Source organism: Bufo bufo, chromosome 3 (assembly GCF_905171765.1).
Source record: "Bufo bufo chromosome 3, aBufBuf1.1, whole genome shotgun sequence".
NCBI lineage: Eukaryota > Metazoa > Chordata > Amphibia > Anura > Bufonidae > Bufo > Bufo bufo.
In genome coordinates this window covers 384,127,723-384,143,305 of record NC_053391.1, presented here as the reverse complement: position 1 = coordinate 384,143,305, position 15,583 = coordinate 384,127,723, and the positions used below count along the sequence as shown (strand labels likewise).

Here is a 15,583-nt window from a genome sequence, read left to right as displayed (position 1 = left end):
AAGATGCACTTACAGCTAAAGGTCACTAGATGGTGCTGAAGGCACACATATGAACACACACATTAACAAACTATGCAATAGTTAGTGAAGATAAGACAGTACACCATGGGTCAACGGTCAATTGACCACAGACTATTCCAAGAGGTAGTAGGCTGGCGGTTCCCTTGTAGAGAAGTCCAGATTCCTGTTAAAGGATGAATAGAGGGGCGAGGGGGCCTTTAAGAGTAGCCCTAAGCCAAATCTGTTCCAAGAGGCACAGCAGATCCACACTCGAACCTAACTCGAGTACTGTTAGCCTTCAGTCTCTCTGAAAAGCTCAGAGCAGTTGACTGATGTTTATATTCAGCCTATAACATATTGCTGGCATTCTGTGGTTTTATAGGGTTTACTGAGTTATAAAATATTTTAGCAGCACAAGACAGGAGAGCTTTGAATCCATGATACTACAAGGAAAAATAAGTCTAGAATAGATGAAGGGTGAGCTATTCAAGTCAATTCCTCTGTTGGGCCCAAACCACCCCAGCTTGACACTGATTTTAGAACATAGTGTATGTATTATTTGCCTAAAAATTAGGAATAGGAATTTAATTTCACATTCTCAAAAGTTGGTGATTGCTCCATTGTACATACAAAAATTGTGACTTCACGCAAAACAAACCAGCCATGTGCAGGCACAGACATTATCATCAACCTTGTCATCTTACACAATGTGTGTAAAGCCCTGTACACACACTGCTGTCAGGGGACCTAAAATAGAAGGAACAGAAAAAGTATTACAAATGTTATTTCAAAAATTATTGGTGGCTTAAAGCATACCGATTGGTAACTAACAATAAGCTATTATGGGTTTACATGAGGAATTACACTATATACTGTATGATTATTATATGACTTGTAGTCTGTATTTATCACAAGTTTCCCCTCAAGTTCCATCTCTAATTTTCTGTTTTTCCTGAGTTAGGGAGTGCAAACGATCTGTAATATCTCTTATACACTATACACACAGAGAGGAGAAGGGGAAATCCTGATCCCCAATCTATCTGTAGTATACCCTCAGAAGGAGCAGTAGCATGGGACAAATTGTACCGCAGTCATGAGCAGTGTTGCTGTGAATCCAGCATTAGAGTAAGATAGAACCTCACTAGAAGCTGTGCATCCAGAGCTCACTCCTCCCCCCTACTCTCCTTAGACTTTGATAGGCAGCATTTAAAGAGGACCTTTCATCAGAATCAAGTATGTAAACTGAATATACATACATGGAGAGCGGCGCCCAGGGACCCCCCTGCACTTACTATTATCCCCGGGCGCCGCTCCGTTCTCCGGTGATAGCTTCCGGTAAAGTCATAGTTAGGCTCCACCCATTTGAGCCTGCCGGCGTCTCTTTCTCCTATGCTGTAGCGCTGGCCAATCGCAGCGCTCAGCTCATAGCATGGCTAAGAGCTGAGCGCTGCGATTGGCCAGCGCTACAGCATAGGAGAAGGAGACGCCGGCAGGCTCAAATGGGTGGAGCCTAACTATGACTTTACCGGAGGTTATCACCGGAGAACGGAGCGGCGCCCGGGGATAATAGTAAGTGCAGGGGGGTCCCTGGGCGCCGCTCTCCATGTATGTATATTCAGTTTACATACTTGATTCTGATGAAAGGTCCTCTTTAACATGACCCAAAGCTCATCCCAAAAAACTCATTAATATCAAAGCTGAATATTTTTGGAAGTAGTTTTTACTTTGTTTTTAGTTTTAGCTATTTTAGGGGGATATCTGTGTGTGCAGGTGACTATTACTGTGCATAATTATTAGGCAACTTAACAAAAAACAAATATATACCCATTTCAATTATTTATTTTTACCAGTGAAACCAATATAACATCTCAACATTCACAAATATACATTTCTGACTTTTTAAAAAACAAAAACAAATCAGTGACCAATATAGCCACCTTTCTTTGCAAGGACACTCAAAAGCCTGCCATCCATGGATTCTGTCAGTGTTTTGATCTGTTCACCATCAACATTGCATGCAGCAGCAACCACAGCCTCCCAGACACTGTTCAGAGAGGTGTACTGTTTTCCCTCCTTTAAAATCTCACATTTGATGATGGACCACAGGTTCTCAATGGGGTTCAGATCAGGTGAACAAGGAGGCCATGTCATTAGATTTTCTTCTTTTATACCCTTTCTTGCCAGCCACGCTGTGGAGTACTTGGACGCGTGTGATGGAGCATTGTCCTGCATGAAAATCATGTTTTTCTTGAAGGATGCAGACTTCTTCCTGTACCACTGCTTGAAGAAGGTGTCTACCAGAAACTGGCAGTAGGACTGGGAGTTGAGCTTGACTCCATCCTCAACCCGAAAAGGCCCCACAAGCTCATCTTTGATGATACCAGCCCAAACCAGTACTCCACCTCCACCTTGCTGGCGTCTGAGTCGGACTGGAGCTCTCTGCCCATTACCAATCCAGCCACGGGCCCATCCATCTGGCCCATCAAGACTCACTCTCATTTCATCAGTCCATAAAACCTTAGAAAAATCAGTCTTGAGATATTTCTTGGCCCAGTCTTGACGTTTCAGCTTGTGTGTCTTGTTCAGTGGTGGTCGTCTTTCAGCCTTTCTTACCTTGGCCATGTCTCTGAGTATTGCACACCTTGTGCTTTTGGGCACTCCAGTGATGTTGCAGCTCTGAAATATGGCCAAACTGGTGGCAAGTGGCATCTTGGCAGCTGCACGCTTGACTTTTCTCAGTTCATGGGCAGTTATTTTGCGCCTTGGTTTTTCCACACGCTTCTTGCGACCCTGTTGACTATTTTGAATGAAACGCTTGATTGTTCGATGATCACGCTTCAGAAGCTTTGCAATTTTAAGAGTGCTGCATCCCTCTGCAAGATATCTCACTATTTTTGACTTTTCTGAGCCTGTCAAGTCCTTCTTTTGACCCATTTTGCCTAATAATTATGCACACCTAATATAGGGTGTTGATGTCATTAGACCACACCCCTTCTCATTACAGAGATGCACATCACCTAATATGCTTAATTGGTAGTAGGCTTTCGAGCCTATACAGCTTGGAGTAAGACAACATGCATAAAGAGGATGATGTGGTCAAAATACTCATTTGCCTAATAATTCTGCACTCCCCGTATAGCTATGAATTGAGGGTGAATGATCAGCTCAGGAGGCAGTGAGAAAAAGTGGCTCATTAATGGAGAAAGAGACTTTTTTTTCTATAAAACAGATACATAAAAAGTTTGTTATAATCGCTTCTACTATTGATTGATGACAAATTTGTTGAAAGTATGGGGTCTATTTAAACTCAAATAGTCTAAACGGTTTATGTTATTTAACCAATATTCTAGAGTCACAGGCTGGTCATACACATGAGATAGCTGTCGGCCAACAACTACTCTCAACCACCCCATCACACACCGACATCACTGCCCAAGAGTGCATGTATTCCAATCGGGAAGAAAGCCATACTCTTTTGGCCACAATATTTCTCCACAAAAGAACAAAATAATTAGGCATTTTGAACTACAAAAGCCCATAAGTCTCCCAACATCTGCCACTGGAAAACAATTGAGAGGCCCCCATGCACAGTATATTGCCTGCTGATCTGGCTAGGCAGCAGTAGGCAGATCTGGGAATGCGTCTCCAAAGAGGGAACAAGAGAAAAGATCACTCTTTTCATTCAAATGAGTTTTTCTTTATTCTCTCTTCTCACCTGTTTTTGGAAGCCCTCTGGGATAAAGATTTAATTCCTCTAAAGCTGCCCTGTTCCAGCATTGGCTCCTGCTAGTGAAATTATACATTTGAATAGGTGACAATATAATGGGGGAAGACCTTAAAAAAATGCGATGAATGCTAAAACCTGCCCCAATATTTAGTCACTGACTATCTCATTATGAACTGTACTTCCTTATGAAAGCAGGCATTTTAGGAATCTAAACCTGCGTAAAATGTGACTTTGTCTATTAATTTGTGACTATCACTAAATAATATTTTGTACAGGGAGAAGTTAACACTCTGGTTCTATTTGCATGTAAACAGGTTTAACACGTTTGTCTCTTAGGTGATAAGCAGCTCAATACAAAATCTAAAGAATGTTATTTCATAAATCAATGTTGTTTGCCTTAGGGGAGAACCAGGGCTGGTTCGAAATGTCACAGTTCTTAGGGGACTTGCCGTATTTCTGGCAAGAATGATTTGCTTTCACGCATTCATAGAAAATCAGAACATCAGAAGTTCAGATGAAAACCTGAAGAAGTCGAGCAATGTATCAACATGTTAAACTGGGCCTGCTTCTGGTTGTGTCTATGGCTGTAACTGAAGGTAAGACTTTAGGGTTAACTTTTGGGGAACATCACTATTATAGAGGTGTCCTGCTTGCACAATAACTACTCCAATATATAATCATTTTTGGAATTCCTTACATCTTCCCTGTATGTTTATCAGTCATAGGTTGCTTTACAACAGCCTGTCTGTTGTTCTGTTCTTACTATAAAGGCTCAAAAGTCATTAAGAACTTTGTGCAGAAATAATGTACATTTGTAGAAAATGGTGTACAGATACTATTTATTTCACAAGCTTATCCCAACAAAAAGCTTCAACCCCTCAGATTTAGCTTTGTTGAGGTTCTTAGCCGTTGAACCACCGCTGATCAGACATTGCTACAAGGTAAAAATCATTAAAAATATAACTGATAGAGAACTAAACCTGGTACTAATTCATAAGTACAATTACCTAAACAGTATAATACAATGATAAAAAAAAAAAATGGAATTACCAACATCAATACCCCACAGTGGAAAAGTGAGACACGTACAAGCCAGAAGAATAAAGAGCTACCAACTAGTGTTAGTCATACTAGCAGCAGCCCCGGAAGAAACCATGGGGCGAGCACACATTGGGGTCTGAGGTGGAGGTCTCTGCCATTATGTCTAACTGGTTGGTAACTATGTGATCTCCTGGGGTTTACCTTACTTTCCCACTGTTTTCCATTGATTCTGGTCATTCCAGGCTTTGTATTGTACTGTTTGTGCAATTGTGTAATTATGGAATTATGGTTAGCACCCAGGTTCAGACCTACCTCCTTCATCAGTTATGTTTTCAATGGTTTTTAATTTATTTCAGTGTATTGATATAATGATGATGTCAATTAGTGCTTATGGTGGAAGAACTCCCTTAACCTTATGCTTCCCCTATAAAATGTTAATGTCACTACATATAACTGCAAATCATGAAATATATTTTTTTTACAACCTTATCATGCAAAAACTATTAACTTATTAATAACTTTTTCTCTTTAAAAAATTATACATACTTCAAAATGGTATCAATAAAAACTATAAATCATCCTGAAAAAAATGAACCCTCACACAACTCCGTAGATATAAATATAAAAAAAAAAAGTTATGGGGGTCAGGATATGACAATGCAAAGAAAAAAATAATTAGCTATTGGCAGAGAGGAGTGAGCACAGGGCAGGAGCTAACATAAGACATTGCATTCCTACTTGTGCCCACTCTACTAAAGCCTGAAATAGCCCATCTATGCCAGGCTTTACCGTGGTGTAGTTTGTACTCCTATACACAACGCTGTATGGGAGCACTGATTATAAAGAGCAATAGGTACCTAAACCCTGATCTACAAAAAAAGTGAGGTTCCCAAATAGGGATGAGGGAAACAATTTGTCTCACCAACCAGACTTCTTCACCTGTAAGGGGTTGTCTCAAAGGCTGGCGTCGGCACCCGGGATACCCGGGCAAGTGCCGGGGCCCACAGCTCCTGCGGGGCCCACAGCACAGTTGCCAGAGGCCAGAAGCAATGAGCATTTCCATCAATACAGATGGAAGCGCTCATTGCTGAAGCGCAGGGAGCTGTGGTCCTGTCATTCACCGCTCAGCTCCCCACGCTCCTCCCCTCCTTCAGGCCGGTGGCGCACAGAATGGTGAAGAAGAAAGACTTCTCCCCGCTCCACCTTTCAGCCTGCAGGCACAGATCGCGCTGCCAGCCTGTGTGGGCAGAGCCTGCAGCCCAGAAATCTGCATAATCCCCGCCCACACAGTGCTGCAGAGCGATCTGTGGCTGCAGGAAAGAGAGGACTGTGAGCTTCAGGAACGGGACAAGGTGAGTAGTTACTATGTTTTTTTGTTTTTAATAGAGAGGGGGCACAGAGGACTTTATTACTATGGAGGAGGCACAGAGGACTTTATTACTATGGAGGGGGCACAGAGGACTTTATTACTATGAAGGGGGTACAGAGGACTTTATTACTATGGAGGGGCACAGAGGACTTTATTACCATGGAGGGGGCACAGAGGACTTTATTACCATGGAGGGGGCACAGAGGTTTTTATTATTATGGAGGGGGCACAGAGGGCATTACTACTCTGGAGGGGGCACAGAGAACTTTATTACTATGGAGGAGGCACAGAGGACTTTATTACTATGGAGAGGACACAGAGGTCTTTATTACTATGGAGGGGGCACAAAGGACTTTATTACAAATGGAGGGAGCACAGAGGTCTTTATTACTATGGAGGGGGCACAGAGGGCATTACTACTCTGGAGGAGGCACAGAGGACTTTATTACTATGGAGGGGGCACAGAGGACTTTATTACTATGGAGGGGGCACAGAGGACTTTATTATTATGGCGAGGGCACAGAGGTCTTTATTACTATGGAGGGGGCACAAAGGACTTTATTACAAATGGAGGGAGCACAGAGGTCTTTATTACTATGGAGGGGGCACAGAGGGCATTACTACTCTGGAGGAGGCACAGAGGACTTTATTACTATGGAGGGGGCACAGAGGACTTTATTACTATGGAGGGGGCACAGAGGACTATATTACTATGGAGGGGGCACAGAGGGCATTGCTACTCTGGAGGGGGCACAGAGGACTTTATTACTATGGAGGGGGCACAGAGGGCATTACTAATGTGAAGGGGGCACAATGAGGATTTCTACTATGGAGGGGGCGCAGAGCCAGGGGCTTACTACAATGAAGGGCGCACAGAGGGCACAATGGGGATTATTACTATGAAGGGGGCATAATGGGGATTATTACTATGAAGGGGGCACAATGGGGATTATTAATGTGAAGGGGGCACAATGGGGATTATTACTGTGAAGGGGGCACAGATAGGGCATTACAACTGTGAAAGGGGCACAGAGAGAGCATAACTACTGTGAGGGGGCACACATCTGTACAAAACTACTGTGAAGGTTGTACAATGAGGCCAATACTACTGTGGGGGGGGTACAATTTTTTTTTTAACGTATTGGGGGTGCCAGAGAAAAGACCCCCCCCCCCAGGTGCCAAACATCATAGGCACACCACTGAAGCAGGGAACTATTTTCTCCCCGCTCCACCATTGAGCCACCAGCACTCCACAGCAGCAGCAGCAGCACAATGTGGGTGCTGATCATGGGAGGAGTCAGGTGACTGAGGCGAGGAGGATTTATTGATTGTCTTTTTTACTTCCTGTGAAGGGGGCACATCTGGGCATAACCACTATGAAGGGAGCACTGGGCACATATCTTGGCATATCCACCGTAAGAGGGCACATAACTTGGCATATCTACTGTGAAAGGGCACACATCTTTGCATATCTACTGTGAGGGGGGCACATATTGTGGGATATCTACTGTGAGGGGGGCACATATCTTGGCATATCTACTGTGAGGGGGGCACATATCTTGGCATATCTACTGTGAGGGGGGAACATATCTTGGCATATCTACTGTGATGTGTCACGGAACCATGAACCAGACGTACAACAAGAGATAAGTGAAAATAAGAAGGCTTTATTGAAAATAAAGCTGTAAAGCAAAAGTCCAAACAAATGGTGAAACCGAAGCAGAGTCTTAGAGAGGCCAGAGATCAGGAACCAGAAGGGTAGTCAGACGAAGCCAGGATCAGGAACCAGCAGGGTAGTCAGACGAAGCCAGGATCAGGAACCAGCAGGGTAGTCAGACGAAACCAGGATCAGGAACCAGCAGGGTAGTCAGACGAAGCCAGGATCAGGAACCAGCAGGGTAGTCAGACGAAGCCAGGATCAGGAACCAGCAGGGTAGTCAGACGAAACCAGGATCAGGAACCAGAAGCAGCAGCAGTCTTAGAAGCATGTGAACACAGGAGGACCAAGCAAGGAACTGAAGCCACAGACCTCCTATATATATGAGCTAGGCATCCAGCTCCTCCCAGTGGGAAGGAGGAGCCGCAGGGTGGAAGGCTACAAGAAACCCAGAAACCAAGATGGCCGCCAGCACATGTCAAACGAAGGAGAACAGCAAGAAGGTAAGACCATGACAGTACCTCCCCCTCAAGGGCCCCTCCTCCGCGGAGCAAAAAACGGTTTCTGAGGGAAGCGTGCGTGGAAGGCTCGGAGCAAGGCAGGAGCATGGACATCTGCGGAGGGAACCCAGGAACGCTCCTCTGGACCATAACCATGCCAATGGACCAAAAACTGCACCCGACCGCGGACCAGGCGTGAGTCCAGGATATTGCTCACCTCATACTCCTCATGATTGCCCACTCGGACCGGACGAGGCCGAGGAACCGAGGAAGTGAAACGATTACACACCAGTGGCTTCAACAGGGAGACATGAAACACGTTAGAGATCCGCATGCCAGGAGGAAGCGCAAGGGCATAGGCTACCGGGTTTACCCTGCGAAGCACTCGGAAGGGGCCAACAAAGCGAGGCGCCAGCTTGGGAGTGGGCACTCGAAGGTTGAGGTTGCGGGTGGACAACCATACACGGTCTCCGACCTGGTAGGAAGGAGCAGGCGCTCGTCTGCGATCAGCCTGGAGTCTCTGGCGCTGCGCAGAGGCCTCAAGGGACTTCTGGATCTGTACCCAAGAAGCACGTAGGACGGAAAGGTGATCCTCCACCGCCGGAATATCCTGGGGAGAGAATACCTCCGGTAACACGGCAGGTTGGAACCCATAATTGGCCATGAAGGGAGACGTCCCAGAGGAAGAGTTCACCGCCGTGTTCCTGGCAAACTCAGCCCAAGGCAGAAGGTCAACCCAATTGTCTTGGTGATCGGAGACATAGCAACGAAGGAATTGCTCCAAGGCCTGATTGGATCGTTCTGCGGCCCCATTGGACTGAGGGTGGTAGGCCGAGGAGAAGGAGAGATGAATCCCCAACTGGGAGCAAAAGGCGCGCCAGAACCTGGACACAAACTGACTCCCCCGATCCGACACAATCTCCTTGGGCAAACCGTGCAACCGGAAGACCTCCCTGGCAAAAATCGTGGCCAACTCTTGTGCAGAGGGTAACTTCTTGAGAGGAACACAGTGGCACATTTTGGAAAACCGATCCACAATCATGAGAATGACCGTATGGCCTCGGGATGCAGGGAGGTCCACAATGAAATCCATCCCCAGGTGTGACCATGGGCGCTCCCCGGTGGCTATGGGTTGCAGAAGGCCCAACGGAAGGTGCCGAGGGGACTTACTCTGGGCACAAACGGAGCATGCCGCTACATATGCGGCGATGTCGGAACGTAGGGAAGGCCACCAGAACAGACGTGAAACAGCCCAGGACAGCTGATTCTTTCCAGGATGCCCCGCGGTCTTGGAGTTATGGTAGGTTCGCAACAACCGAGTGCGCAACTCCTCAGGCACAAAACATCTGCCGTTGGGTCTCCCAGAGGGAGCACCAGATTGAGCCGCCAAAATCTGCTCACCCAGGGGAGAGGTCAGGCTGGTGCGAATGGCGGCCAGGATCTGATTCGGAGGTTTGACCGAAGTCGGAATCGACTCCTCCCTGGACAGCTCGGAGTACTGCCGTGATAGGGCATCCGCCCTGATGTTCTTGGAACCGGGTAGGTAGGAGACCACGTAATTAAAACGTGACAAGAACAGAGCCCATCTGGCCTGACGTGGTGTCAATCTCTTGGCCTCAGAAAGGTAGGTCAGATTCTTATGGTCCGTCAGGATGAGAACCGGAACCACCAAACCCTCGAGCAAGTGCCTCCATTCTTTAAGGGCCTGCACGATGGCCAATAACTCCCTGTCACCAATCTGATAGTTGCACTCCGCGGAAGACAGTTTCCGGGAGTAAAACCCACAAGGAAGCAGAGGACCCTCTGGTGTTCTACGCTGAGACAGAAGGGCGCCTACTCCCGTCTCAGACGCGTCCACCTCGAGGACAAAGGGCAACCCAGGGTTGGGATGCGACAGAATCGGAGCCGACACAAAAGCGGACTTTAGGGCCTCAAAAGCTCGGATGGCCTCGAGCGGCCAGACCTGGGAATTACTGCCCTTCCTGGTCAGATCCGTGAGAGGCTTGGCCAGCATGGAAAAGTCCCTGATGAACTTCCGATAATAATTGGCGAAGCCCAAACAGCGCTGCAGGGAACGAAGACCACTGGGCTGGGGCCACTGTAAGACAGCCGAAACCTTCTCAGGATCCATGGAGAACCCCTCAGCGGAAATGATGTAACCTAAGAAGGTTACCTGGGATCGGTGAAATTCGCATTTCTCAAGCTTACCGAACAGCTTGTTCTCTCGTAACCGTTGCAACACTCGTCTGACATCCAGAATGTGGGCCTCCATGGATTCAGAATATACCAAGATGTCATCCAAATAGACCACCACACACTGCTGCAACAGGTCACGGAAAACATCGTTGATGAATTCCTGAAAGACTGCGGGCGCATTGCACAACCCAAAGGGCATAACCAAGGATTCATAATGACCGGTCCTGGTGTTAAACGCGGTCTTCCACTCATCGCCCGCCTTGATCCTTACCAGGTTATATGCCGCCCTCAGGTCGAGTTTGGTAAAGACCGTGGCCCCTTTAAGGCGATCGAACAGCTCGGAAATCAAGGGTATCGGGTAAGCGTTCTTGATCGTGATGCGATTGAGACCCCTGTAATCGATGCAAGGCCTCAACTCACCGCCCTTCTTTTTCACAAAGAAAAATCCAGCCCCTGCCGGGGACGAGGATTTGCGAATGTGTCCGCGTGAAAGCGCCTCCCTCACGTACTCCTCCATGGCCTCATTCTCCGCTACCGACAGTGGATAGACTTTGCCACGAGGAGGAACGGCACCAGGTTGTAACTCTATGGCACAATCGTATGGGCGGTGCGGAGGTAGGGCAACCGCGCGCACCTTATCGAATACATCCCGGTACTCCTCGTATTCAGGAGGCAACAGAGAGTCCGAGGAAGTACACAGCAACTTGACAGACCCATGGATGCAACTAGCCCCACACTGCGGTGACCACGAGAGGATCTCGGCCGATCTCCAATCGAAAGTCGGATTATGCTTCTGGAGCCAGGGGTACCCCAAGACCACCGAGTAGTGTGGAGACGAAATAACCTGGAGATGGACCGACTCTCTGTGAACGGCACCAATGGCTATCCCCACTGGAAGGGTCTCATGAGTCACGTGTGACGACAGAAGGGGTCTGCCGTCTATCGCCTCAAGAGCCAGTGGGGAACCTCGAGCCTGCAGAGGAATGGAATTGGCGGCAGCGAACACACTATCAATGAACAAACCACCAGCACCAGAGTCCACCAACGCCTGGGTCGTCACCGAGCCCCCGACCCAGGAGAGGACAACAGTGATCAGTGGTTTGTCAACACGGGAAACCGGGGACGAGGAGACTCCACCCAAGATCTGCCCCCGACAGGATCTCAGGTACGAGCGTTTCCCGGACGGTTCGGACATGTCAACCGAAAATGCCCACCGAGACCACAGTACATGCATCGATCCTCGCGTCTCCGGAGTACCCTCTCCCCCTCGGACAGGCGAGCAAACACCAGCTGCATGGGTTCACCCCCAGACAAGTCATCCCCAGGAGGCGTGGGAGGAGAGGGAGGCACGGGTGGGACAGCAAACGTAGGCGCCAATCTGTTAGAAGACCTCCGCAGGCTCTCCTTAAAGGAAGGTCTCTCCCTGAGTCTGGTGTCAATCAAAATCAGGAAAGAAATAAGAGACTCGAGCTCCACTGGTAGGTCCTTAGCTGCAACCTCATCCTTCAAGGCATCCGAGAGACCATGAGAGAAAGCAGCGACCAGAGCCTCATTATTCCAGCCCACCTCTGCTGCCAGGGTACGAAACTCAATGGCGTATTCAGCTACGGATCGTGAACCCTGTCTGATGGACATAAGGAGCTTCGCAGCAGAGGCAGCACGAGCCGGCACATCGAATACCTTCCGAAGAGAAGCAACAAAACCGGAAAACTCGGCAACCACCGGATTGTTGTTCTCCCATAAAGGGCTGGCCCAGGCCAAGGCCTTGTCCGAGAGCAGCGAGATCAAGAAGCCCACCTTTGATCTCTCAGTAGGAAAGGCATGTGGCAGCAACTCGAAATAAATGCCCACCTGGTTAAGGAAACCTCGGCACTGAGTTGGCTCTCCCCCAAAGCGCTGTGGAAGAGGGGCAGAACCGGTCATACCCCGAAACACCGCAGGCGCAACAACAGGTGTCGGGGTAGACTCTGGCGCAACAACCGGAGCGGCAGTAGGAGCGACAACCGACCCATCGGCAACGGGAGCGAAATGAGCCGTGCGTTCAAGCAGGGTTTGCAACGCCACAGCGAACCGACCCAACAGGTGATCCTGCTGATCAAGTCTGGCAACCAGCATGGGTAGCGAGGATGGCCCTGTACCGTCAGAACTCATGGCTTGGTCCTAATGTCACGGAACCATGAACCAGACGTACAACAAGAGATAAGTGAAAATAAGAAGGCTTTATTGAAAATAAAGCTGTAAAGCAAAAGTCCAAACGAATGGTGAAACCGAAGCAGAGTCTTAGAGAGGCCAGAGATCAGGAACCAGAAGGGTAGTCAGACGAAGCCAGGATCAGGAACCAGCAGGGTAGTCAGACGAAGCCAGGATCAGGAACCAGCAGGGTAGTCAGACGAAACCAGGATCAGGAACCAGCAGGGTAGTCAGACGAAACCAGGATCAGGAACCAGAAGCAGCAGCAGTCTTAGAAGCATGTGAACACAGGAGGACCAAGCAAGGAACTGAAGCCACAGACCTCCTATATATATGAGCTAGGCATCCAGCTCCTCCCAGTGGGAAGGAGGAGCCGCAGGGTGGAAGGCTACAAGAAACCCAGAAACCAAGATGGCCGCCAGCACATGTCAAACGAAGGAGAACAGCAAGAAGGTAAGACCATGACAGTACCTCCCCCTCAAGGGCCCCTCCTCCGCGGAGCAAAAAACGGTTTCTGAGGGAAGCGTGCGTGGAAGGCTCGGAGCAAGGCAGGAGCATGGACATCTGCGGAGGGAACCCAGGAACGCTCCTCTGGACCATAACCATGCCAATGGACCAAAAACTGCACCCGACCGCGGACCAGGCGTGAGTCCAGGATATTGCTCACCTCATACTCCTCATGATTGCCCACTCGGACCGGACGAGGCCGAGGAACCGAGGAAGTGAAACGATTACACACCAGTGGCTTCAACAGGGAGACATGAAACACGTTAGAGATCCGCATGCCAGGAGGAAGCGCAAGGGCATAGGCTACCGGGTTTACCCTGCGAAGCACTCGGAAGGGGCCAACAAAGCGAGGCGCCAGCTTGGGAGTGGGCACTCGAAGGTTGAGGTTGCGGGTGGACAACCATACACGGTCTCCGACCTGGTAGGAAGGAGCAGGCGCTCGTCTGCGATCAGCCTGGAGTCTCTGGCGCTGCGCAGAGGCCTCAAGGGACTTCTGGATCTGTACCCAAGAAGCACGTAGGACGGAAAGGTGATCCTCCACCGCCGGAATATCCTGGGGAGAGAATACCTCCGGTAACACGGCAGGTTGGAACCCATAATTGGCCATGAAGGGAGACGTCCCAGAGGAAGAGTTCACCGCCGTGTTCCTGGCAAACTCAGCCCAAGGCAGAAGGTCAACCCAATTGTCTTGGTGATCGGAGACATAGCAACGAAGGAATTGCTCCAAGGCCTGATTGGATCGTTCTGCGGCCCCATTGGACTGAGGGTGGTAGGCCGAGGAGAAGGAGAGATGAATCCCCAACTGGGAGCAAAAGGCGCGCCAGAACCTGGACACAAACTGACTCCCCCGATCCGACACAATCTCCTTGGGCAAACCGTGCAACCGGAAGACCTCCCTGGCAAAAATCGTGGCCAACTCTTGTGCAGAGGGTAACTTCTTGAGAGGAACACAGTGGCACATTTTGGAAAACCGATCCACAATCATGAGAATGACCGTATGGCCTCGGGATGCAGGGAGGTCCACAATGAAATCCATCCCCAGGTGTGACCATGGGCGCTCCCCGGTGGCTATGGGTTGCAGAAGGCCCAACGGAAGGTGCCGAGGGGACTTACTCTGGGCACAAACGGAGCATGCCGCTACATATGCGGCGATGTCGGAACGTAGGGAAGGCCACCAGAACAGACGTGAAACAGCCCAGGACAGCTGATTCTTTCCAGGATGCCCCGCGGTCTTGGAGTTATGGTAGGTTCGCAACAACCGAGTGCGCAACTCCTCAGGCACAAAACATCTGCCGTTGGGTCTCCCAGAGGGAGCACCAGATTGAGCCGCCAAAATCTGCTCACCCAGGGGAGAGGTCAGGCTGGTGCGAATGGCGGCCAGGATCTGATTCGGAGGTTTGACCGAAGTCGGAATCGACTCCTCCCTGGACAGCTCGGAGTACTGCCGTGATAGGGCATCCGCCCTGATGTTCTTGGAACCGGGTAGGTAGGAGACCACGTAATTAAAACGTGACAAGAACAGAGCCCATCTGGCCTGACGTGGTGTCAATCTCTTGGCCTCAGAAAGGTAGGTCAGATTCTTATGGTCCGTCAGGATGAGAACCGGAACCACCAAACCCTCGAGCAAGTGCCTCCATTCTTTAAGGGCCTGCACGATGGCCAATAACTCCCTGTCACCAATCTGATAGTTGCACTCCGCGGAAGACAGTTTCCGGGAGTAAAACCCACAAGGAAGCAGAGGACCCTCTGGTGTTCTACGCTGAGACAGAAGGGCGCCTACTCCCGTCTCAGACGCGTCCACCTCGAGGACAAAGGGCAACCCAGGGTTGGGATGCGACAGAATCGGAGCCGACACAAAAGCGGACTTTAGGGCCTCAAAAGCTCGGATGGCCTCGAGCGGCCAGACCTGGGAATTACTGCCCTTCCTGGTCAGATCCGTGAGAGGCTTGGCCAGCATGGAAAAGTCCCTGATGAACTTCCGATAATAATTGGCGAAGCCCAAACAGCGCTGCAGGGAACGAAGACCACTGGGCTGGGGCCACTGTAAGACAGCCGAAACCTTCTCAGGATCCATGGAGAACCCCTCAGCAGAAATGATGTAACCTAAGAAGGTTACCTGGGATCGGTGAAATTCGCATTTCTCAAGCTTACCGAACAGCTTGTTCTCTCGTAACCGTTGCAACACTCGTCTGACATCCAGAATGTGGGCCTCCATGGATTCAGAATATACCAAGATGTCATCCAAATAGACCACCACACACTGCTGCAACAGGTCACGGAAAACATCGTTGATGAATTCCTGAAAGACTGCGGGCGCATTGCACAACCCAAAGGGCATAACCAAGGATTCATAATGACCGGTCCTGGTGTTAAACGCGGTCTTCCACTCATCGCCC

General features: G+C 49.3%; 1 protein-coding gene across 1 annotated transcript in view; it reads left to right on the top strand.

The window, feature by feature from the left end:
• The first annotated feature begins 4,135 nt into the window (after nucleotides 1–4,135).
• Nucleotides 4,136–15,583, top strand: part of LOC120993430 (uroplakin-3b-like) — an 82,440-nt gene continuing 70,992 nt past the window's right edge. Inside the window, exon 1 of the mRNA XM_040421939.1 lies at nucleotides 4,136–4,323. Coding sequence (XP_040277873.1) covers nucleotides 4,266–4,323 — 58 coding nt within the window. The 5' untranslated portion in view covers nucleotides 4,136–4,265. The remainder of the gene's footprint in view (nucleotides 4,324–15,583) is intronic.